At 38.9% G+C, this 26677-nt stretch overlaps 1 protein-coding gene across 2 annotated transcripts in view; it reads left to right on the forward strand.

Annotated features, from left to right (window-relative positions):
- COLEC11 (collectin subfamily member 11) overlaps positions 1–11597 on the forward strand; it is a 436183-nt gene extending 424586 nt beyond the window's left edge. The window contains exons 6-7 of one of the 2 annotated variants that reach the window (XM_044070461.1): positions 9633–9728; positions 9851–11597. In XM_044070461.1, coding sequence (XP_043926396.1) covers positions 9633–9728; positions 9851–10260 — 506 coding nt within the window. In that variant the 3' untranslated portion in view covers positions 10261–11597. The remainder of the gene's footprint in view (positions 1–9632; positions 9729–9850) is intronic. The other variant, XM_044070471.1, reaches the window with a different exon arrangement.
- Positions 11598–26677: the final 15080 nt, after the last annotated feature.

Below are 26677 nucleotides of genomic sequence, written 5' to 3' on the forward strand. Positions count from 1 at the left end.
ATAGAATCTTCTAAATAGGTTGTCTGATGATTCTCTAGTACTTTTTGATAACCCCAAATATTCCTGGAGGTAGTTGTCTCTAAATGCCCTATATACCTGAATAAGACCTACTCTTAGATATCTGTAAGAGACACTGTACAAGTTCAGATATTTCAGTGTTTCATAATAACTCAAATTTTCACATCCATGGATACTCTTGATATATTTCCATATTGTTATTCCATATTCAAATTTGGGTCTAATGTAAGCAACAAACAAACAATGACTTCATCATTTTTGATTTCCTAGACTTTATAAATCTTTTTATACAATCTATGGTTCTATAACTATCATTAATCAATTGGTTGATATGATTAGAAAAACTCATGGCTGAATCTACCTACCCATATACCCAGGTCCTTAAATGAGTCTACAGTTTCAATCACTGTGCACTGTATCATATGCTTAGTTTTGATGCATTTATCAGCATATTATTCTCCTGTGCCCAAGTGGTCAATTTAGTCAAGTTATTTTGCAGACATGCCTTATCTGTAACATGTAATCAGATTACCTAAGTTCAGGTTGTCTGCATATAGACTGTAGAACACCTCAGATAAAAAAGTGAGGTCTGAAAGATACAATCTCAACAAGTAAGGGCCTAGGACAGAGCCCTGTGGGACACCCTGACTGTAACCAAGGATTTCCCTGTCCAGTTGCTGTATGATTCTTGCCATGTCCTATTTCTAAGCCATACAACTATCAATCATATCAAGAGTACATCAATACCGAGTTGAACTAATTTATTGATCAATGTTTTGTGTATGACCCTGTCAAATGCTGAAGTTAAATCTGTATAAATTACATCACAGCACAATATTTCATTCATAGTTGTTATTATATTGTTGTAGAACATCATGTTACAGGTGGTAATAGATCTATTTTCCACATATGCATGCTGATATATGGTTTCAAGTCCCAGCCTGTCCAGTTCTGACAATAACTTATCCAATATTACCTTCTCCATTATTTTTCCATAACATGAAAGTAGACTTAAGGGTCTATATGACTCTGGGTTTGTCCTACTCCCCTTTCCCTTAAAGACAGGTTTAATAATGAAATGTGTCCAATGTTGAGGAATCTTCCCATATTTATATGACCTAGTGAATAATAGATATAATGGTACCATAAGTTCTTGCTGAAGTGTTCTCAGGTCATTGTTACTAATTCTGTTTCCTCCCTGTGCTTTGCTTGGATCCAGTTTGTGCAGTTCTTTTTCAAAATAATCTAATTTGATTCCAGTATCTGGGGTTACATGGATGTTACTAGGAAAATGTATCACCTCATTTGTGGAGCCAAACTGTTTTGCATAAGATTTTATAAGTATATCTATAATCTGTTGTGTCTGAGAATAAATTTTAGAATCTGCACACAGCTTATCAATTTGTGTGTCTTTACTCCTTCCATATCTTATGTATCTGTAAAAAAGTTTCCTATTATGCTCAATCTCTTTTTATACATTTTCTTCAAATTTTTCTTGATCTTGTCTCACACTATGCTTAATCTGTTTGTCCAGCTTGTTTATTTCAGTTTTCACAGTTATAGTTAGACCTCTTTTATATTTCTTATATTTTTTGCCTCTTACCTTTATCAGATATCTTGTTCTTATGGAAATATATCCCCAAGATGTTGTATGCATAGATCCTGATGTTAAACATTTTTTTAATTTTTTTTGCACTCAGTTTCTCTTTCAAAACTTTCCACAGTCCATCTGCAGTTTTTCCAATATACACCTCACTCCATTTAGTTTTAGATAGTGACTGTTTTACTTACGTATAATCTATAATTAACTTTCTATGCATTGGATTAGATTTCAGTTTGGCAGAATTATCTAGCAACAAATTAACCTTTATAATCCCATGATCACTGCACATCAACGATGGTAGAACTTGACTTGAAGTAGCAGTAATTTCTTTAGGAACACAAACAATGTCTAGTATGCTCCATCCACTGGTATTTTTTTTTACAATCTGAAGCAATTGTTTTTCCTGAATATACATTGTGAACAATTTCCTGACTAACGTTGTTGAATCAATATTATTCTAGTTTGTTCCTGGTAAATGTAAGTTCCCAGCTAATATTATTCTTCCCTCCTGTGTTTCATGCAAGAAATGTATGAATTCCTCTAGATCATCTGCAATAGACTTTGGTGGTCTATACACTCCAGCAATTGTTATATGTTCTAGGGTTGTCTTTATTGTCACAGTTACACAGTCTATAGCATTGGTGTTATCACTGAACATGTAATAATCACATGTCTCATAACTATCTTTAATCCCTATCATAACATCTCTACCCGATTCTTTGTTAGAATGTCTGTTACATTAAAAACATTTATACCCTGACAGAACTGGTTTCCAGTCATTGTTCTTTAACCATGTTTCACAAACAATATCAATATCAATCTTGTGAGAATGTAGCAAATTTTCCAATAAAAAAACTTTATTATTAATGCACCTAGCATTAACAACCATCAGAGATGAATCAAATGTTGCTATATGTGAACTGTTACATTTTCAACCTGGCAAAACACATACCTAGTGTTTGTCAAATATTGCAAAATATCCGCTGCAAAAATTCTCTTCCCTGATCTTGACAAATGCATGCCATCCTGTCTGAACACATATGTATCCAAAACTAGGCTTGGATGCTTTGCACGTTTCCATTTTTTAAAACAGGACATTTTTTCAATGTAGGTATTTTCCACAAAAATCTTTTCATTCGCAGTGACCTGCCTATCTTTTCTATAGGTGATTTGTGAAAAATACATCCTAATACCAGTACAAGCTATACTAAGAGAGCTGTCAGTTCCCTACTAACAGTCAGAGAATCCTTGTGGATGACATCTTTTGTACCGACATGAATATAAACGGAGCCATACTTTTTTACATTATGGCGTTCCAAGGCTTGTCTCACATCTTCTGTTTTTGCTCCTGGCAAGCATAGCACTATCTGATGTTCATTATCTTCTCTGCAAATATAAGTATCAGTTCCCCTCATAACTGAATAACCAATTACAAGAATATCTTTGCTCGCCAGCTCTGAAGAATCTTCAGCTTCAATTGTTATGAAGGATAGATCTTCATCACCGTTAGTGTTATTAGTCCCACTGTTTTTATTGTGTCTTAAATTCCCATCCAGATGGCACTGTAAATCCACATCTTGAGCCATAGTCAGCATCTGTCTTTCTCATCTTTTTTCTTACAGTAATGTCCTTCAATCCTTCCACGTTCAGTTTTGATTTCTTCCTTTTTACCTACCCCTTGACTCTTTTCTCTACCTTCTCTTTTGGAGAAATGATAGCTTTTTCTGTAGACTGAAGGTTTTCAGATAGAAAAATACTATCATTCCCTGTAACCTGTGTCTTACATAACAAGGCAGTGTCCTTTTTAGTAAGTGTTCTCTTTCCTTTACAGTCATTAATCAGTTTCTTTTTCTTCTTTATTTGTTGTGAACTTCTTCCTTTCTTTCTTTCTTTGTTTCCTTCTAAACAAACCGGACCTCATATTGCTGAATACTTGCATCCAGAATTCCAGAGTTGTCAGGGGCACCGTCTTGTTTCACAGGGGTTGAATGATCTTTGCAGACAACAGAGGCATCATTTCCTAAATGTGTCCTGTTTGTTCTTTTCCTAACATTATTTATTTCATCAGTCCAGTCATTAATATATGAAACAACAGTTCTCCAAGCAATGCCAATTGCACAAGTGCAATCATCATCAAGTCTAGATTTACTTCTAACAATGGTAAGCAAGTCATCCAACTTTGACATGAGGAACACAGATTCACAGATTACCAGCATTATCAGCTGTTGCCTAATACGCATAGCATTTATTACACTGTACAAGATATTTGTGCATTAGCAAACCGTTAATTGCATACTTATTTAAGGAATCCATATTCAGCTTCGAATGAATAAAATATTGTAAAAGAAAAGAATAATCAAAATCAGTAACCACAGGACTCAAAGAGAACTTAAATCAACTTCTATGACAAAAAAATCACGAGCAATATACAACTAAATACTGAAGTAAGAACAGTAAAGTTGTTCTGACTGTACAAGTTCTGCAAGACAGACACAAGTTGTAATTCCTTTACTATTGCTCACAGTCACACTTCTTTTCAACAGTAAAGGTCATTAAATCACACAAACCAAGGTAGGATTGTTTAGATATGCTCAGGATTTTCCTCTCTGCAGTCTGTGTGAATTTATAGCTGTCTAGACCCTTTGGGGTGGCTAGAGATTGCTTGTCTAAAATATATCCCTTTCTAACAACCAGCAGTGAAATTAAAGGTAAAACAACAAAATATGAATCAAATTAAATCTTGTTAACAAGCTAGCCCTTCCTACCTACTAACAGTGACAAATAGGGATAACAAATAAAATATAAATTTAAATAAAACTTCTCTTACCAGTCAGCTCCAAAGTAAATCACAAACCAAGGTAGGATTGTTTAGTTATGCTCAGGGTGTTGATAAACTACAGACGTTGCCATGGTTTAATTTCTCTAAGATTATATGGAAACACTTTAAACTAACAAACAACTTTAAACCTAGAATTAACTGCTCAAATTCTTTATTATAGATATTTGCACTCACACCCGATATTATCTCCATTCTTCTAAGAGCCAAGCTGGAGTGATGCATTCCCCTAAACATTCCTACACCACCTTGACCTTTTGAAAGTATTTAGTTCTGCCATACTGTTTTCTTCATACCTTTCCCTTTACTACCTACAAAATTGCTGTTAGTTACGCCTTACATTTTAGCAGTTTGCCTCTTATAATATTCAAGGCCTTATCTTCCATTTGAAGATCCCAAAGCAATAACTTGAGTCCTACTCAACTCCATAATTTAACTTAATAGCTTAGTGATCTTTCAGAAACATTCACACAGATATATCCATATAGAATCAATTTGTTTTTTAAGGTGAAAAGTGCAGGTACTGGATGTTCAGCCATGTTTGTTAGTCATGACCAATCATGTCAGGCAGTGCTAGTAAGGTGCTAACTTTCCATCACACACTCGAGGAGCTGTCATCATTGCAGTGGTGCATAAATGCCTATCTAAAAAAGAGGGGGGAGGGCTGCAAAGTCTATGCCTCCTACCAGTCTAGTAGCAAAGTCTCACTTCAGTAAGATGAATGCACTATATTTGCTCATTATTGTAACACCACATTATTTTACAAACATTTTAAGTCTGAGTAGTCCAATAAAGAAGTGCTCAAGGAAGCCTCCCCTCACCACATATCTAAACAGCATAACAGCAGATCTGCAGGAACAGTTACTTGAACTTCAATGCCTAAACCAATAAAAAGTCAGCTCGCCATATCCATTGAAATGTCCATCTTAAAGATCCTTACGATGACTCATATTCATTATATCTGTTATGCTATCTTTACGTTTCTCATAAAGACTAAACACAAGATTCCTGATACTGTCCCAATAATAGATATATTCTGATTAAAGTGTGAAAGGTTTTGCAGCTAACTTAGTGTGACTAAACATTCAAGCAGTCCACCACGTGCTGATGAGATGCTCTTTATGCCGTTTCTTTAGACCTTTGAAGCATCTCTCTATTCTTTGTCAGCATATTTTGGTGAAAAACAGGACAGTTTTTCTGGCCAAAGCATTTGATTTCCTTCTGATTTCTGTCTTTTTCTCATCACTGATTCCTCCGCAGGGACCCTGCCTTCACCTTCAGCCAACAACTGCCTGTCTAGTTCATGTGAAGGCTTCTTTGATTCCAAAAATGTTTTGAAGCCAGTAGAGAAATAAACTTTAAAAGTGGTAGGATACAAAAAAATTGAACCCTTGTCCCAGATCTTTGCACCTTCTAATCAATGAAACAAACTTCGCTTGCTTCAGTCTAGTTTTCAAGAAATAGTCCTGCTTGACAAAAATCCTTTAGTTGCCTACCTTTGAAAATGTATCCTTGTGTGGCAATGCTCCCACCAATTGTTCTCTTAGTTCAAACAATTGCACCTAGGTTACAATTCATCTAGGAAACCACTGAGTGGAATTTACCAGGATAGCAATGCAGTGGGCTCTATCTAAAACTATGGCATCTTTTGGAATGCCCACCCATTCACTTAACATGTGTTCCACAAAATCTTTACAGTTTTTCCTTCAGATCCCTCTGGCACATTTATGAGCCTTAAATTCTCTTGGTGCTGTCTATCCTTTAATTCTATTATTTTATCTGTTGTCTTTGCTTGCCCTGACTCATAATTCATTCAGCCTTCTTGTGTGGTCAGCTCTTCTAGGTCATCCAAATGTGCTGTCAGGGCAATCTCTCAATCTCATCCAGTCTTTTCTCCATTTTTTGCACATAATCAAGCAGTCTCTTTCTGATCTTTTTCACTTCATTACAGACTAATTCCAACTTTTCCTGGATCTCAGCCATGTTGTCATTTATGGACCCTGTCAGTAATTCGCTCTTCAGAGGCTCACACATGATGGAACCTGTCTTGGCCAAAATTGCTTCTCCTTTAAACAAGGGGTTTATTATTTTTCTTCATACAAGCAAGCACTATAACTGCCAAACATCTCAGCACCATTACATACTTCCCAGCTGATGAATGAGATATACTTTTGCTTTGCTGACTGGGGAAGAGAGATTAGCCTGCCACCTGCTTAACTCGGCACTATACCAGAAGTCCCCAAATCTGGGTCAATAATATTAAGAATTTTCTTGTAATCAACACCAATGCATCTTTGACTAAGGAAATAAATATAGCCAGCAGTTTCATGGCATACAGACCATTGCATATGTAGTCCACTCTGTTAAGCTGCCATTATTAACTTTTTAGCTTCTAGTTTTAACTTTATTTTGCCTTAGCCACTCATGTATTAACTCTTGATTAACATGTGGCAGCTCCAGCAGTTTTCTATACTTTCCACTATAACTTTTGGGCTTTCCAGTTCTCTTTTCTTTATTTATGCTCCACCTTATTTACATTTGTTCTTTGTTACCAGTTTCTGTCACTACCTGCCTTTTGTCCACTTCTGATTTGCCTGGCTGCTTCCTTCCCAAATGGTTCAGCTATCCTGAGCAAATATTTCCTCTAACCTTTTTTTTCCCATAATTTTAGAAGTTTCACCATGTTTGGATTTGTTGATGCCAAAAAATAACACAACTGCTAATATGTAGTTTTAGTCTTGTTGTTGCTGTTAAAATAAAAAGCTTTATATATGTATTATGAGCCTACCTGTAAAGACCAAAATCCTACTTTACCGAATCTGACATGACCGAGACAACATAGACGAAACATCACATAAACGAACACTCAGTATACCAGAATTTTTGCTGTGGGCTGTGTGCCCTTTCCCCACTGTAGTGCGTTCATGAAGTTGGTATATTTAGTTAGGGGGTTGGGGGGACAAAGCCCCCCCACATCTTTGAGTTTGATTTGCTTCAGTTGTTGTGATGGACAAGTGGTTAGTTTCCCGGTGTTTCTTCTTGGTGTTCCAAGTGTTTATTTATGTGAGGTTTTGGCTATGTCATCTTGCTCATGTCAGATTCGGCAATGTTGGATTTAGGTCTTTTCAAGTAGACCCATAAATATATATATATATATATATATATATATATATATATATATATATATATAAAATGACACAACTGCCAACCTATACATGTAGTCAATTTCAAGGAGGCCTATGCCTCCATCACAAAGAGAGGTATATAATAACCCACCCAATTTAATGAATAAACCAGTCTAAGACTGGAATCTACAATTGATTTTATTTGTTTTTAAGGATTACATTAGTTCCTTAAAGTGGCCAAGACAGATACAATGGCCTGCTCACTGACAGGCTGTGATGCGAATTCTTATAAAACTACTTTCTCTTTTAAGAGTTCTGTAGCAGGAGATACAAAGAACACAATGGACAGGATTCATGAACACCTACAATAAGTGTACATTAAGGGTACACAATCTGTATTCAAGAACATCCCTACCATATGTTTATGCTTTCTATTCAATCAGAAAGATTACACTAAGTGTAGACATAGTAACCTTTTTGAATTGCCCTTGATATTTAAGGCTGCAAGGAAATCTGTTGGAAAACTAAAATCAGGAGGTAGAAGGTGGGAGTTATGCTTATGTTGTCTGTTCACTCAGAACAGTGTACACTTAGTGTAGGCATTCATGAATCTAGCTGTTTTATTTGTTACTTATTTAAAAACCAATGAAAGACCTCTCCTCTTTTCTATGATGAGCTAGCTGGAAGTCAAGATTGAAAGATCTGAATGCTTACTTGCATGATGGATCTCATTAGTAGGTCATGGCCTTTTCCCTCTGTTTTATACAGTCATTTCATTTCACTTTACCAAGTGTTGTTTTTTTTCTCTATGAGCCTGACAAAACTACTGATGTACTGATTAGATGCAGACATCAGTGACCAGTGCTCTTTGATATAAAGACAGCTATACTGAAGCCATCAGTAATACGTATGTGTATACCTTGTAGAGTGCAAGATATTCATGGCATGTAACCCCTGGGCACCACCTAATTCACTTCATTTTTAATGTGCTGCACATTGTTTCACTTTGTGTTTTTGGACTATTTATTTATTTATTTTTGGATGTAGTGTAGAGGAGCACTGATATGAAGACTTTACAGGTAAGTGAAAAGTGCTTTTTGTTGTACTTTGAATCTATTTTTTTTCCAAGTATTTTTGTATGTTTTAGGACTCTTTAAGTGTTTATTTATATTTTCTGAATGGCAGGGTAAGATGGCATTTTGTGTGGAGAACTTAATTGTGTGGATGTAATAGTTCATTTGGGATATTATATAAAGAGTGACTCTCTCAGTCAAGCTCAGTAGTGCCTATGGGGCCTGTCTAATGTATTTTTATTTTACAGTAGTAGCTCCTTATGGAGTCATGACATTGTCTGCAACTGCTTTTCTTAAATTAGTGTCATATCAAATGATGGGCAATGTGTATAAAAGCACAGTGTGAGAAGCAAAATGACACTAAGGATATTCCTTCACATTATCAGAAACGAACATCAAAAACAAAATATTATGCCTTCACAATTGTTCAAGAGTTGATAATGTTAGACAGACATATACACAAGGAGAGTCTTGTCAGTCAATGTTCACATTTGGAGCAGAAGTATTTTGTTCTTTTTTTATTTCTTAGTTTCAATAAAATAAGACTAAATGAAGTATCTTTCAAAAAGGGCTGTTACAAATCAGATTACTTTACATATCATATTTCTGAGGTTTGTTTATTGTATTCAGTCTTTCTGCATAGCAGATTAGTAAGACTTTTATTGATTATTGTTATCCTGTTGCCAAGATAGTTAAGGATTCTGCATTGCTTATATTCCTAGTTAATTAAAAAGCAATTGTATGATTTAGTGGTATAGATGTTGAAATACTCACTCCATCCCACAGCAGCATATTACTACCCCACCCCACAGCAGCATATTACTATAATGCTTGTATGCTTGACTAGATCTTTTAAGTTCACTATCAGGGTGTGAACTTTTACACACAGATTTAATATATTAAAAGGACATGAATTTTAGATGGTAGCACACCGTAAAGGTGATGACTTAAATGAATAAAGGAAACCCTCTTTTTAGGGACACCCTGTGAATGTGGTCAAATGAGGAAGCGTATTGGCGAGATGGACATCATGGTGGCACAACTGACAAATGAACTAAACTTTATAAAATATGGTGAGTTTCCTTTTTTTTTTTAATTGAGTTGCGAGTAACTGTGTTCTGAGTCCGAACTGTAGTCCTTTACATTTTGGTGTACATTAAGTTTATTTATAGAAATACGAGTGCTCACTTTTCAGCACTGCCCTCCCCCGCAGTTGTTGCTGGTACGAAAGAAACCGATCACAAGAGATACGTGCTACAGAGGGAAGAGAAGCAGTACACTGATGCCCAGGCTTACTGTCAAGCAAAAGGAGGAACACTGGCCATGCCCAAGGATGAAGTAGCCAACAGAATGATTGCTTCCTGTATTTCTGATGCTGGTCTTACAAGAGCATTCATTGGGATCAATGATTTGGAGAAGGAAGGCAGCTTTGTGTATTCAGATCAATCACCTCTACAGACTTTTAACAAATGGCGGAGTGGAGAGCCTAACAATGCCTATGATGAGGAAGACTGTGCCGAAATGGTGGCTTCTGGTGGATGGACTGATGTTGCCTGTCATATTACCATGTACTTTGTTTGTGAGTTTGACAAAGAAACAATATGAATTTGATACACCACTCTGATCCTTACTAGCTTGTAAACTACCATAAATAGCAACTGAGGAATTAAATACTGTATAGTTTTAAACAAAAGGCAGTATTATTGTTAGGAGGCTTATATTTTATACTGAAACAGAATCAATTACATTAAGCATACTATTATTTTTTTAAAGAAACATTAGGTTTCATAGTAAAGAAATAAGCTAAATTAATTTTTAAAAATATGTGAACACGTCATGTCATATCAATGTGCTAAGCTAACTTATTTTATTTTACTTTACTGAAAAATAGTTGATTTCCAATAACAGCTCATATGCTTTACCAAAGGAAATATTTTTGGTAGTTTGGTGTTATGTAATCACAAAATGATGTAAATTATCGCATTATATCACTGACCAGTGTCACTGCCCTCTAAGCTGTAACCTGTGGCAAGTGAAATGCTCTTATCCAGATGATTTGTGGAGAATTAACTGAAAATCAAAAAAAAAAAGCAGCAAAACACTGCTCTTACCTTTCTGTGATCATGTACTGTTTCCTAAAGTTGTTTCCAGTATTTTAATTGTATTTATTTCCATACTGAATGTTTTGCTGTCAGGGTGTATACATTTCCCTGTATATTATAGAAATAATCCAATAGTACTCATCTACTCCCTGTATTATTATTTCATTAGTTTATCTGTAATTAAAATACATTTTGATTACCTATGCAAGTTGGCACAAAAATAGACTTTCATTTAACACCAAATGATTATAGGAATATATATTTAACTCTTTTCATTTTGTACCAGAGCTGATATTTAAATTCTGTAACAGAATCACAATAAACTGTTCCACCTTGCAGTTAACTAACTGTAGCCCCTTTGAAAGTTTCTTTCATATATATCCAATATATCTTTGAGATGAGTTTATTTAAATGTTATTATTCCTTGTATGAAATAACTTGCCATTACTGTGCACTGATAAATAATAACTTACTTATAAATGTGCAGGGCAAAACAACTTTCTGCCTTCCATATTTAAAGTGAGGAAAGGTCATGCATAGCACTATGATTTTTGTTTTAATGTTATCCTTCTTTCCAAAAAAGGCTTCATTTCCACAAAGAGTCAGTCATTGTATCTTGGTAAGAGAATGAAGTGGAAGTTGGCAGAAAGCAGTGTATCGAAATTAGGTCAAGTACATTACGAGTGTTTTAACACATTTTTTCTCAGGTGCTGTCTGTGTTATTGTCAAGAATTAATGTCTAATTAGTTGTACATCAACTTACCTCCTGATAAAACTGTTTTACTGCCAAAGCCTGACCTGTATGTGTTACCAAATAAAACTAATTACAGAAAATGTGTCTATTATGTTGTCATAAAATGTGCAGTATTGTTAACAAAACCTGTACACTGTCATTTGTTCTATGGTTTAAACTGTATTTTGTCAGTGAACCTTAATATCTGTGAAATGGCAAGATATTGATTTATTAGAAACATAACTGTGTATCTTTTCTCTATGCAATGATACCTCAGTAAGTATAGATTACTTACCTGTGATACAGAATAAGGGGAATTCCTCAGCCAGCTACTTCATACTGTTTTGCTTCCTATTTAGGAGTTGCAACTTTGTAGAGAAGAAACAAGTTCTGCCTCTACTGATGGGCTTTCTTTGAAACGTGATATGAAATGATACAAGAGTCTTACCAAGCGATGATGATAATATTTTGTGAGCTGAAAACTTGGCACTGAACACACTACCTTCCGGGCTAGAAAGCGACAAGTTTTTGTTATAAACTAGTCTCTGGCCAGCATTTAAGTAATTAGAACGCTCAGTGAATTTCTCACAGTTCTAGCTTGAGCTAGACCTGATGCAGCATCTGTGCAGACAGACTGAATCACCTGTTATCCAATCATGTATTGATTCAGTCACATGACATGCATGATCACTTATATGCTTACCCTTTGCAACTTTTAAAACAGTTCAGTGCTTATTACTGTTTGTTTTATTTTTTGACCATAAGATTAAGAGTTTACCACTTTAAAAGTGGATGTAGTTTTTAATCCATAAAACAGTGTGTCTGTATAGATTTGTATCACTGTCATCTATATAACATCTGTGATATCAAAGAAGTAATTATAGGTGACACAAAACTGGTTTGATAAAGAAGACTTGCTTCGATTAGTGCATACTAAACAACTTGTCAAGGTGAGGACTGCTGTGGTACAAACTAGCAGAGTAGGCCAGACTATCGTATTCCCACCAGCAATTTCCAGCTTATCCTGTGGGATGCCAGGTACTCCCATACAAGCTGAGTGGTGTAATCCCCTTATTGTCCTGGGTATGTCATGGTACCTTCTACTAGTGGGCTATGCATTAAACTCCTTTAGTGGAAGCCATCAACTGGCATCTTTACTAAGTATGATGACCACCTAAACTCATTTTCTCTCATCCCAGAGGAGCAGAGGCTATACTCTGAGCTCTTTCAAGGTTGTTGAGCTACTCTGTTAGTGAGAATGAGGCAAGTTACTCTTTGAAGGAATTTATTTCTGCTGCTTATGCCTTCAGTCTTGTCATTTCATACTGCTCAAAGTCCCAGACTATATGGATTATAGGCTGTCTGATAAAGTGAGATATTTATCCTTAGACACACCTCGGGATTCATGAAGCTCGGCGCAAGGACGGTTTTAGCCTTGCACCGAGCATCCTCCTCAGAGATGGTGCAGCCGCACCATATGAATATTTATGAACGCACGCTGCTGCACCCTCGACGTGCACAGGAAATGTGTGCGAGTGCAGGGGGCATATTTAAGTGCTTTACGGAAGCTTAATCATGCCTCCCACAGTTGCACAACCTACATTGCTTACTATTAGAGCCTGCCTCTAATAGTAAGCAATATGTCAGTGTCCATGGATACCGAAATGTATGCAAAGCATACAAGAGTGTCCACGAACACTGAAATAAAATCAAAGGTGTAAACACACAAGCACATAGTTGAATGTTGAGCCCCTGTCCCTAGAACTATTACATTTAAATTCCCCGTGTCCCTATGTTACTGTTGTATCTCTTCATTACTGAAAGTGTAAGCAAAACGCAGTGTGTATGCGTGTCGCTGCCCTTTGCTTAGCGTAGCTTACACGTCAAAATCATCCAAATAGAAAAACACATGCGGAATCAAAGTTAACGTCAATAGTGTATTGGCCAGAGCATCCGCATCATGAACAAGCATTTCTGGTTCAAGTCCTACTGCAGCACATATCATTTTCCATGTGGAATGTGTATATGAACATATTTTAACATCCTTTTGCTGTAGAACCTACATAATAACATGTAAATGTGAACTGGAGTACTGCATTAAACGTTTACTTAATTTAATTAATTAAAGTATTAGTGTCATAATGAATAAGGCACTAGTAAGCAGGTTTAAGCATAAATAAGCAGTAGTAAACATATATAAGCACCAGTAAGCATGTTTAAGTGTGTTTGCATGGGGTTATGCATTGCCTACACAGATCAAGTAAAGTAGAAGCTAACTGAGTGTAAGAAACTGTAACCAATGTTTAGCATTGCTTAGCTCCGTGCAAACCTGCGCACACCCGCTCACAGCTGCTTTAAAGTGCCTTAATCACTCTGTACCCAATGTCCCGTGTTCTGCCCAGCAACAAAATAAACAGTCTCTGCAAGGCTAGAACTCAGGACCCTGTACATCACAGTCACAGTAGTTAACCACTAAGCCATCATAGCAATACATATAAAGGAGGTATCAGCAAACTAATCCTCACCACAGGAAAATCAAATCAAACATGTGAAATGAATCTATGTACAGTGCGATGTTCTATAACCCGCCAAAGACCATAAATATGTGAATTGGAGTACTGCAGTAAACATAGAGTTGAGGTGTCATCGTAATAAAGATTTGAAGTCCCCAGGACCCCATACAGTGTATGTACACATGAATCATGGATACTAGACACATATATAACCTGTAATGAATAATAAATCGGTGCCAAAAGGCAAATATAATGCTTGATAACCAATAAGCAATGCTAACCTCATCACAGCCCAACTTAGTAAGTGTAAGCAATGTGTAGGGAAGCCAATACAATCTGCCTATAGGTATACCTCTTTAAGCAGTGCCAACCTGAAGTCAACAGGTGTGCCCATAGGTTAGCCTTTTTGAAACTGGCCAATTATGGAAAAGTGCGGGAATCCGGACCTACTTAAATTGAAGGGGTGGGAATACGGCTCATAACTGGTTGTAACATCCCCCTGCAGGCAGAATGGCTGGAGTGGGAGAAGGCACTCGCTTTAGAGTGCAGTGCTGGGGCATCCAGGAGTCCAAATTCATGGTATGGCTCCTGGTAAAGCACCATGACAGGAGACTACTGCAGGGCCAGTACCAGTGCTCGCAGTGCAAGATGGGGGCCTGGAACAGTCTCGCCCATGACCGCACTAGTGCCACAGGTATCCCCCGGACTGGTGAGCAGGTCAGGCACCACCATGCAGACCTGAAGCGGTGGAGGGGGGATGTCCTGGAACAGTGGATCCAGGAAGCAAGGCAGATGCAGAATGCCCCAGAACTAAGTACCCCTTCCACTGAGTAGTTAATAATTGCCAAGCTTGTGTATACTATGGATAGGTATGGATAGGTATGGCAAAATATCACTGTATTTCACTGACAGCTGCAGATGAGCATGCTGGGAACCAGCAAGCCTATGAAGCTAGGCTGCAAATGATGTGTCACGAGGCAGGTTAGTAAATAGCCTGCATGTACTGTCATAACAAATAAATGTAAGAGCCTCAGAAAGTGTTGTACCAGTATACAGAATTGTGTAATATGCTGCGAATAAAGGTATAACCCCTGCATTGCTTCTGTTTACTCTGCAGTTATATGTTGTTGTACTGTTGCAGTTATTAAATAGTACCGTTGTAGTAAGCAGTGTTACCCACTCTGTGGTACGCAGATAAACTGTGTATGAAGTTCTGTACAACAACGTTGGAAGTGCAAACAGGTCAGTTATATTAGACAGAAAACATTGCAAAGCTTCACAACAATTGCCTGATAGCATAGTGTTCAGTGATCTTAACTGTAATACTTTTGTCACGCACAGCAGGGCTTTGAATCCCAGGAGTGCTAGTAAGTTGTATGCATAATCATTCCACACAACTGTACAGAGTTTGTTAGAATGTTCAGAGAGAAAGCTGTATGCATATTAACACTTAACAACTGTACAGAGTTTGCTAGAATGCTCAAATAGAGAGTGGTATCCATATTCATACCCCTCAACTGTTCCAATCTGCCCAGTATGTCCAGATAAATGGCCCACATCACCAGCCATTTGCCTTGCTCCCCTGAAAAGTTAGTGTGATGATCCAAGAAATGTAGGCAGCTGTTAATGACATATAACTGATAGTCAGACTTTGACATAGTCAGAGACTGTACATGCAAACAAACCTGTCATCCCAGCATCTCACTCAAAGTGTATGAGAGCAATCTCAAAACATGTTGCATTAACATCTGCATCTTGTTAAGTCTGTATGTAAGACACAGGTCCTGTACATACTAATCTACAAACATACCATTGTACAATATAAGGCCATTGGGTAGTGTAATAATACATGTAAGGGACAGACCACGAATGTTGTGAAAACTATAAGGATTTATTAGTTGTTAATTGAACTCTCTCTCTCTCTCTCATCCCTACCATATGTGCAAAAATAACCGATTTACACAACTCATTCAGTATGTCTACACTCCTAACCTTTGTTGGGACATATGTCCTGTTGGTTTATAAATATTCACATCTGTTTCTATGCATGTGCCATGTTAAAATACTCCCATATTGGTGGCCTATTGCCATCAATGAAACCTGCATGTTGTTGTAATGGCCACTGTTGTCCCATATATGCATGTGTTCTGCCTGCTCTGCAACTATTTTATATCTGGTGCCCTGGGTAATGGGAATACCTATGCATGCTGTCATAACTAATCCTGAATGCTGTTGACTATTACTAACCCATATCTGCCTTAAACATGCTACAATATAGCTCGTATGGGAAGGCCGGTCCCAGTGGACCCACCTGTCCCACCTTAGCTGGTCATGGCACCAGGCACCAGCACATCTGGAGCCCAGCCTGGGACTTCCCCGTCCATTGGCCCTGCACCACCTTTGAGTGGAACCGCTGCAGGGGATGGAGCTCACCCCCCCCAGGAGCGGGAGTGGACAGGAACCTATCATCCATGGTACGGTCTGGGCCGTGGTGTGTCGGGAGCTTGACAGGGAGATTCGAGACTGCCTACTCCAGCTTGAGGGCCGAGTGGCACAACTAGAGGGTGAGCCTGCCCCTCCCACACAGCCCCCAGCACAGCCACCTTCTGGGCTGTGAAGGTGCAGTGGTGACTGCCCATGGGTGGGGACCTCAGTCCCACTGTACCCATTTGTGGGCTCATGGGCTTGCGACTTCCAAACACCCCTCCTCATCCAAGGTGTCCCCCCCACATGTGTCATATACCGCCCCTGTATGGGTCTTGTATGTCTTGTCTGTCATCCTACCCAACCTATCCTCCCTGATCATACCTACTCTCCTTCCCCAACATCCCACTCTCACCTAAAAATAAAAGAAGAAAAGGGCAATCTGTTCCCACAAAAAAAAAAGCATGCCCCCATACATAGCTGTCTTTTTCGCACACGTGTCCACTGGACACATGTAAACATTTCTAGCTGGCATCACAACATACTATTGTTGCTCTCACCCCTCTCTCAGGGGTTTGAGTGTCCAAATGTACTTCCAAATTCATTGCATATGCACAGCCATTGCTGTAGAAGAAATTGACAGCTATGGATGTTCCCTACATCCTTCCTGCACATCTCTAGCTACCTTTCCTACTGTCCTTCCCTCTGTGTGCCCCTTTTTCACCACTTTCCTATCACCCCTTTTTTCATTTCTTTTAAAGAAGTTAGCATGGGGGTAAGTGGGAGTAAGCACTTGTAAGCAGCAGTGAGCAGGTTTCAGCCTGTTTGCGCAGGGGTAAGCACTGCCTACACAGGTGAAGCAATCAAGAAGGTAACTGAGTGTAAGGAACTGTAATCAAAAGTTACCACTGCTTACCGTCACGCAAAGCCACACACACACCCGCTTACAACTGCTTAAAAGTGCCTTATCCACTCTGTATCCAATGGCCCTTGTCCTGCCCAGCAACAAAACAAACTGCCCCTGCAAGGCTTGAACACAGGACCCTGCACACCACAGCCAATGTCATGGCAGACATGAACAAATATGATATTACCTCAAATATAGCATCCCGCACAGTCATACCACAGTACAGGAAATGCATTTACATATCTACATAGGTTCATAGGTTCATAGGTTCATACTAGGCTATCTGCCCTAGGGCATTTATAAGCCTAGCCAGAGTGTGTGTGGCTTTCACCACCCCTTAGGATGAGAATACTACGCCCTTTTAGGGTTTAGTTTACTGTGCCTCTGTCTAGTAGTGACACAGATATGACCCCCGGGGTAAACCTACGATCTCCCATCCACTTGTCAAGATTTCTCTTGAATAGAGTCAGTGAGGGGCTCTGCCTAACATGGATTGGGATTCTGTTCCAGAGTGTAGGGAGCCTCTGGGTTATGAATCTGTCCCTCCAGCACGTCCTATTTATTTCTGTGTTGAGGTTTAAGTCTCTTGCTCTCGTGGCTCTGGTGGATTTGGATTTACTAAGGTGGAGCATGTCCATTAATTCCGGATTGGACATGGCCTTGTACGTCAGGCACAGATCACCTCTGAGTAGGTGGTATGCGACTGAATAGAGCTGGAGTTTTTTCAGTCGGGCAGCATATGACATATGTTTAAGACCCTTTATCCTCTTGGTGAGGAACTTTTGGGGTCTTTCCAACTGCTGCAGGTGACGGGTAAGATACATCCCAAATGGGGCATTGTACTCAATCATTGGCCTGATAAGAGAAGAGTACAGGGCACAATGACCTCTCTTGATCTAGATGTGAAACCCTTCATGATAAGGTGGGCAATATAGAAGGTCTTCCTAACCACTTTGGCAATGTGAGTGTCAAATGAGAGGTTACTGTCAACCTGGGTCCCAAGGTCCCTGATTACCTCTTCTGTACTTAATGGATTACCACCTATGTGGTAATTTGTGGGTACCTTGTTTTTCCCAAAGGGTATGACTATACATTTTTTGGCATTCAGCTTAAGGCCATGGCTCTGGCACCAATTATCCATTTCTATGAGGCCTCTCTGAAGGATGTTTGTGTCCGCTGGAGTATCAATTACGGCGCCCAGTTTGCAGTCATCTGCGAACTTTGTCAGCCACAATCCTCCTATGTTTGCCTGTACCTCGGAAAATAAATGCCGAACAAGAGGGGTCCCAGGACTGAGCCCTGTGGGACACCGCCAGACTGGCTTAGAGTCTGACATAGCTCCAGCAACTCTGACCCTGTGGGTTCTGTCCTTGAGCCAGTTTGCAACCCATCTTGTGACATATGGGTTTACATTTAAGCTGGTGAGTTTGTCTATGATGCCCGAGTGGGGTATTGTGTCAAAGGCTTTTGCAAGGTCAAGGTAGGCTGTGTGAACTGCTTTACCCTCATCAACGGCCTTAGTGACTGTTTCAAAAAAGTCGATCAAGTTCAAAAGGCAGGATCTGCCTTTGATAAAGCCAAATTGGGTAGGATCCAATGTCTGTAAATCCCCAATGTCTTTGTTTATGAGTTCCATAATGATCCTCTCCATAGCTTTGCAGACCAGGCTCGTCAAGCTTATGGGGGCGGTAATTTCCAGGGTCCGTAGAAGTACCGCCTTTGTGAAGTGGTACCACTGTCGCCGTACGCCACTCTTTGGGTACGTATCCTGTAGTAAGGCTAAGATTAAACAGCAGCCTTATGTGTGGGTTTAGTTCCTCTTGGAGTTCATGTAGCACACAGCCCGGGACACTGTCCGGTCCCATTGATGCTGTGTTTTTAGCTTTAGAGAGGGCGGCTCTCACCTGGGCATTTGAGATATTAGGGAGGCTACACTCTGCTGGGATAGTTATTTCTCCTTTTGGGGGGGAGGGGGAGTAGAAATTTGCACTGAACCTGTCTGCCAGAATGTTGGCAATGTCAGTGGGTTCAGTGTATTTTGTATCATTTTGGACTAACTCTGAGCATATCTGGGAGTTTCCACCCAGGTTTCTAACATAGCTAAAGAAGGTCTTGTGATTGTCTTTTGTGTCTTTTGTGGTTTTTCCCTCAAAGTTGGCCTTGGATGATTTTATGAGTGATCGTAGTTTTTTGCTAGTACTGATCAGAGACGCCTTCCCTTTTAGGGATTTTGCTCTGTCATGTAGTAGCTTCCTCCTCCTGTTGTAGAGTTTGTTTATGGCTGGGGTCCACCAGACCGGGCGCCTGCCTTTGGGGGAATGGGTCTTGGTTCCAATTTCCACTCATGTGGGTCCAAGAGATTTCTGCTTAGGGCGTCTGCCAGTGTATTTAGCTTTCCTGGCAGGAATTGAGCCTGTAGGTGCAGTATGTGTGTGTATGTAGATACAAATGTACAGATATATATATATATATATATATATATATATATATATATATATATATATATATATATATATATATATATATATATATATATATATATATATATTTATATATATATATATATGTATAAATATATGTAAGTAAGAATGAATGGTTTGACAAAATAAACATGCAAAACATTATCAAAAGGAAAACAATGGTAACCCCTGTATCCTTGTAGTGCTTTTGTCTTAGGTTATATCAAGACTTGGACAGAAAGACATGTGTCATTAATAAAAGCAACCATTATAACACTGTCCCACAGGTGGTAGGACAAGAGCATTTGCATCAGAATGCCCACCCTGGGTCATCTGTACCACAGAACAGGGGAATGAGGATGGGCAGAGGGCTGACCAAAGCACTGCTTCATGAAATACTGGTGGATTACCACCAGTAGGAGCAACAGTGTTGACCCGCTAAGTCTAATCTTGAAACAAAGACATGTTTGTCCCAGGTAGGACAGCCCAAAAATTGGGAATAGTGTCTTAGTGATAACTCAATTCACCAATGTGTGAGGACTAAAAGGTTGGGATGTCTGAGAATGCTTGGAGTGAGTCAACCTATGGGATGGGTCCAGAGGAGTAGGGAGTGGCCAATGTGTAGTGGTGTGGTTACACCATGTTTCCAACTGAAGAATGGATGACTGCTGTGTCAGTGAAGTGTAGGGGTGGGTCTTTTGGGAAGCTTTGAACCATGGGTAATTAATTATGCATCGAGGTTTACCTGGGTTGGATATACGTTTAACCCTTAAGTGTAAGCTATACAAGCAGTAGTAAGCATGTTTAAGTGCGTTTGTGCTGGAGCAAGCATCGCCTACACAGATTAATCAAAGTAGATGCTGAGTATAAGGAAGTGTAACCAGGGGTTAGCAGTGCTTACCGTTGCGCAAACCCATGCACACCCGCTCACAACTGCTTAAAAGTGCCTTAATCACTCCGTATCCAATGGTCTTTGTTATGCCTAGCAACAAAATAAACAGCCTCTGCTAGGCTCAAACCCAGGACCCTGCACTCCATAACAAAAGTGATTTACCACTAAGCCATGACAGATACAAAGATAATTTATGTTTTCAGAAACATATCATCCAGTCCAGTCATGCAACAGTACAGAGAATGTATACTAACATCTAGGGGTATGTGTGTGTAAATATATTAATATCTAAACAGATACAACATATATATATATATATATATATATATATATATATATATATATACATATATATATATATATATATATATATATATATATATATATATAGTAATTTCTAAAGCTATATGCATATATATCAATATATATGCACATATATACATGCATATGCCTAAATCGACACATATATGTGTCTACTCCTATATGTTTAAGTATACACAGCATGTTACATATGTGTATGCAGATATGTATCTATGTAGGTATATACGGACATAGTCATATATATGTTAGCAAATATATATATCTATATAGGTATATATGGCCATACATCTGTACATAGAAATGGCAGATTAACAAACACACATATGTCCACATGCTCCGTTATTGGGGTTGAGAGGCCCCTCACACTATACGTCTTGTACGGATAAGCATCCCCCCACAGCCAAACACGTGTGCCCTGCAATACACTGCCAAGTACAGTCTGCCTCCCATAGGACATGTACTATGTTGAAGCCATCAACATCCCCAGGATACAGATACACAGACACAGATATGCAGACACAGATATACATATATATATATATATATATATATATATATATATATATATATATATATATATATCTGCATGTGACTACACATACACACATAGACAGGGAAGATACATATGTAGAAGGTGCACACAATATGGAATGGCCACTATGCCTACTGTTAACACTTGAACAACTGGACACTGTATGGGCCACCCATACAATTGTCAGTCGTTGCCTGCAACATATACCCATAGAAAGACCATAGGAAAGACATCACACACAGGTTTGTAGACATGGGAATCCTTTAATTGTGTACTATAACAGTTCTATATGCCATGTCATATAGCTGCTCAGATACTGACAACCATATAAACAGAGTACTGCAACTATGAAACTGTTCAACTACTACAGTAGTCTAGAAAGGTTCACAACTGTTGCTGTCCAGGCCAATCCCTTCAAAATGTACAATAGTGAAGACATACTGGCCCACAGGATACCAAACAATCAACAATATGTACTGCAGGTGTGTAGTTCAGCAGCCTCTATCTACACTCTGTACAAACACACTAGGAGGGAGGTAAAGACGTTTTGTGGTCTAATGGGTTGCAACTGGTACTTAAGGCATAACTGACACCATCACGAGCACACCGACAAACAGGACAGTCTGTATGGTAGGGGGCATTAAGCTTGCAGTACCCCAATTCATGTAAGTAATGTCACTATAGGTGAAGTATATGGTACTGTGCATCCAGTTACCTTGTGACAGCTCACCCCTGCTACCCCCACATTTAGCAACAGCCTACGTCATTTATGGTGCTCCCCACCTACACAGAATAATACAGGCCCATATACCACTGTTACATACACTGGCCTCTGGAGTGCATATGGGCACACATGTATTGTGTAGGTGATGCCAACACATATATGGCCCCAGCCCCACTGTATGTGTGGGGGATACAACAGCAGTGGACTAATGGCAGCAATGGCAGTGTGATATACTCACAGCCCACTACAGAACAACCCTCAACAGCATGACATATGTGCAAAGCTTGGTATGTAGATGGAGGACAGAGGCTGGAACACAGGCACATATGTTGAACACTGTTGCCATACACTAATCAAGGTGCTGGTGTTACAGGATAGTCTGCAACATACCCTTAGTCAGGGAATTGAGGTTAGACACAGAAATGGATGTAGCCATGTACTGATAGCATGCAATGCACACACTGCCAGTGTAATATCTGACACAGGACCTGTGTGGTGGACAGACAACACATGATAGGCATACCTCTGTCCATCAAGAGGATAGGCCCACAGTAGTGAGCTGTGCAGACAAACTGCATTCCAAGGTACATTAGTATGTGCACACACACACCCTGTAACACTGGTACTATGCAAAGCATAATACAACTCTACTCACAGTCTGTGTGTAGTTCCTGCTCCTCCTACAAATATGTGGCCACTTTGAGTGTGCAGGTTCTCCTGTAAGAGGTATTGCTACCTGCTGTCTGTAACACTGATGCCCACGAACAGGAAGGATGTCCATCACACAGGATATGTAAAGGGACCACACCCACATGCTGTAGGGATTTATAGTGAGTGGTTGCCATGACAATATATATATGTATATATATATATGGCTATCTGGATAAGTCTATGTACATATATTTCCACCACATGTCCTGGACTTGGTGTGTAGCCCTACCCTAGCCCCTACAGCCCCAAAGTCATAGTGCAAAGGGATGTCAGGTATGTATAGCAGGTACATTACTAGACTATTGCTACTGTCATTGGGATTGCCTTCGCAGACATGGAGTGTGTGAAAGGTGACATCTGCTCATAACATGTGTGCCATTGCCTAGTGACAGACATCCTAAGGAACTCATTGTAGAGTACTGCCGCTAGCATGTAATATGTGGAACTTTGGACACACCCTGTACAGTCCAGAGGTTTACACATAATCCCTTATTGCACAACATGTGTACCAGACCTGACGTTATGGATGTAGACAACCATGTAGATGGGTAGAACACATAACGACATGTATACATGCGCCACCATAGGGTTTGGATTCACACACTCCGGTGTGGCCTGACACATAATGAATGCTGGTACACGGGTGCCATGGATACATACTACCCACTAGATATTGACATACATCTATACAGCATCCCACTGCTCTGTCTGACATGCATGACCTTTAAGGGAGGCCCGGCAGCAGTACATCTGGCATGTATTTGCACATGACATCTCACTGGGTAAGTACACTATGCTGCTAGGCATGTCACAATGCACTGTGCAGGCTACATGCAGACTGGCTCAACACTGGCCTACATCTCCTATGGGGGAATGTAGATGTACCTGCATATATAGCAGGCTCAACAGCCATGTCACAGCAGAGGGTAAGATACACCTGCATGACAGTGCATAACCACAACCAATGTGAACACAGCCACAGCAACACATGGTAAGCTAGCATAACATTACAGTATATGGACTATCTGTTCGACACCATCCTCATATGTAAAATTAAAATGAAACCAAACAAAGAAAACAAAAAAGCCGTGAACGACGGAAGACAGTCAAAGGAGAAAGTTTATTTTAAAGCGCTCTTCGTCAGCACATATGAGCTGACTTCTTCAGAAACAGAGCCACTGACAACATAACCGTTAAAAAGGCTCAATAATCAACCTACGTCATGCAATTAACTCCATTAATACAGTTTTAAAAAAGGGGTTTAAACATTTAAAGCCCCAAGAGCCGTAAATGGTGGCAAACATCTAAACTCTATAAGCATATAAACAGCAGAGAATGCATGAGTCAAATCAAATCAACTTATTAATGCAAGATCGATGTAGTAATGTTAAAACATTTAAATAAGTTGTTATTTAGCATTGCAATAGTAATAAAATTTCAACAAATAGTTAATCTAGCTGTAATGTACTGTTAGCTCTTGATCTGAAGCTTACATAAATCATTATATGTGATGTTAGCGAGTCAAAAGACCCAAAGATATTCTAAATTACCTAAAAAGTGTTCATAGTTAAACACAAAATATAAAAAATAATTAAAAAGATGTGTAAATGTTTGTATTTAGCATAATTGTATATATAAATAAGTAAATATAATAGTAATAATATATTTACAAAGAAAAATAACGTTTTCAAAACATACATATTATGTATTTCCATATTTTTGTTCCAATATTATCCATACTATAAACACCATATTTAGATTCCAAATTTAAGATCCAACATGTTGATAGTATGCTCAGCTTCCAATAGGGACATAAAGTAATTATATGTATGATGTACCATAATATAAAATACTCAAAAAGTATATGTGGTTCCTAAGTACCACATATACTTAATCTAAAATTTTAGTAGATTATATTAAATATAGTGGGATATACCTAATATCACAAATGTCATGTCTAACAGATTGATAATGAAGTTAACTAAAAATAACAAAACTTCATATTGTTGTACACAAGAACATAAAACCATAAAGAGTATGAAATGACAAGGCCTTCATCTCTTCAAACTGTTCAGTTTTAATAAACTTCCTATTGAACAAGACTCATTTAGTCCTGGGAAGCTATATGCATTCAAGTTTCACCTGCCATTTCAATTCCAATTCCTCCAGTTTCAAGTTTCTAGGGCCCCCTCTCGGGTCAATTTTTACATGGTCAATTACCATAAATCTGAAACCATGGTCTGGGTAGGCCGCCATGTGTTTTGCAAGTGCGTTCTCCAGTTTCCCTTTTCTAATAGCATACAGGTGTTCATACATCCTTTCACGTAATCTTCTTTCGGTTTTACCGATGTAGAATGCTAGACAGGATGTACACCTGGATAAGTAGGTGATAAAGGTAGTGTTACAATCAAATTTGTTCCTTAACTTAAATTTTTGACCATTCAGGCTTAACGAATTGCCCTCGTGGACATATTTACAGTAGTTACAGTTCTGGCATTTATACATACCAGGACATCTCACTGTTGACAAGTCATGCTTTTCTAACAGGGTTTTGATGTTAAACCCTTTCCTGTAAACTATCATAGGATGGTCCCCTAATTTTTCATATAATTCAGGTTGTGTTTTGAACAAGTCCCAGTTTTTCTTCAATATAGATGAACACAGGGTACTTGTTGTGCTGAAGGTGGTAATAAATTTAACAGTAGATGTACTATTGTTAAATTGATCACTATTTAGTACCATACTCACATTCTGGTCACACTGATTCCTTTCAGCCAAGTAAACACCATTATCATCAGTAGGATTTACAGTGTTAGTCCTCAGAAGTGGCAAGTACACATTACTGTGTCTTTTATCCATTACCTCCTGAACTATCGGGTCAAGGAAAGTTACTGGGTAACCTCTATGAATAAACATTTTCCGTATGTGGGCACATTCCTTTGTGAAATCCTCATCCAGGCTGACCATTCTGGAAGCTCTTACCAGCTGCCCCTTTACAACAGATTTCTTCTGGTGGTAAGGGTGACAGCTGGTATAGTGGAGGAAAGTGTTGGAATATGTAGATTTTCTAAAGATGTTCAGAGTAAACGCGTTTAAATTGTAATTTTTACTTAGATGGATGTCAAGATAATCGATAGTGTCACAATGGAATGTGTAAGTAAATTGCAGGAACTTAGTAGTGTGGTTAAAATATTCAATAACTTGGTGGCTATCGCTCTCACTACCTTTAAATAAAATAAAAATGTCATCCCTCCACATTGCCCACAGGTGTCACACACTCACACCCACCTCTACACAGGATACGAGTTACAAGCACACACACACACACACACACACACACACACACACACACACACACACACACACACACACACACACACACACACACACACACATGTCATGCCTGGGAGTATGACCCCAGACGTAATTAGTATATTACACTACAGCACTACTCAGTTATAGTACGCGCCATGGACATTAGTGGAATACTTCTTCCCCAAAGGTGTATTTCACGATGAATGACATCAGCAGGATTACCAAAGAAGGGCTTTTATCTGTACTGCAGGTGACTATCCTACAATGCATTGCTCCCTACACAGACATTGAAACACACACTAAACATCTAGAACCCCCATGGGTGGAGATGCAACCCTACCACGGTTCTAAATCACACTACAGCAGTATGCAGTTACAGGACTTGCTAC

The sequence above is a fragment of the Protopterus annectens genome, chromosome 1.part0, assembly GCF_019279795.1.
Source record: "Protopterus annectens isolate FY-2018-M chromosome 1.part0, PAN1.0, whole genome shotgun sequence".
Classification (NCBI taxonomy): domain Eukaryota; kingdom Metazoa; phylum Chordata; order Ceratodontiformes; family Protopteridae; genus Protopterus; species Protopterus annectens.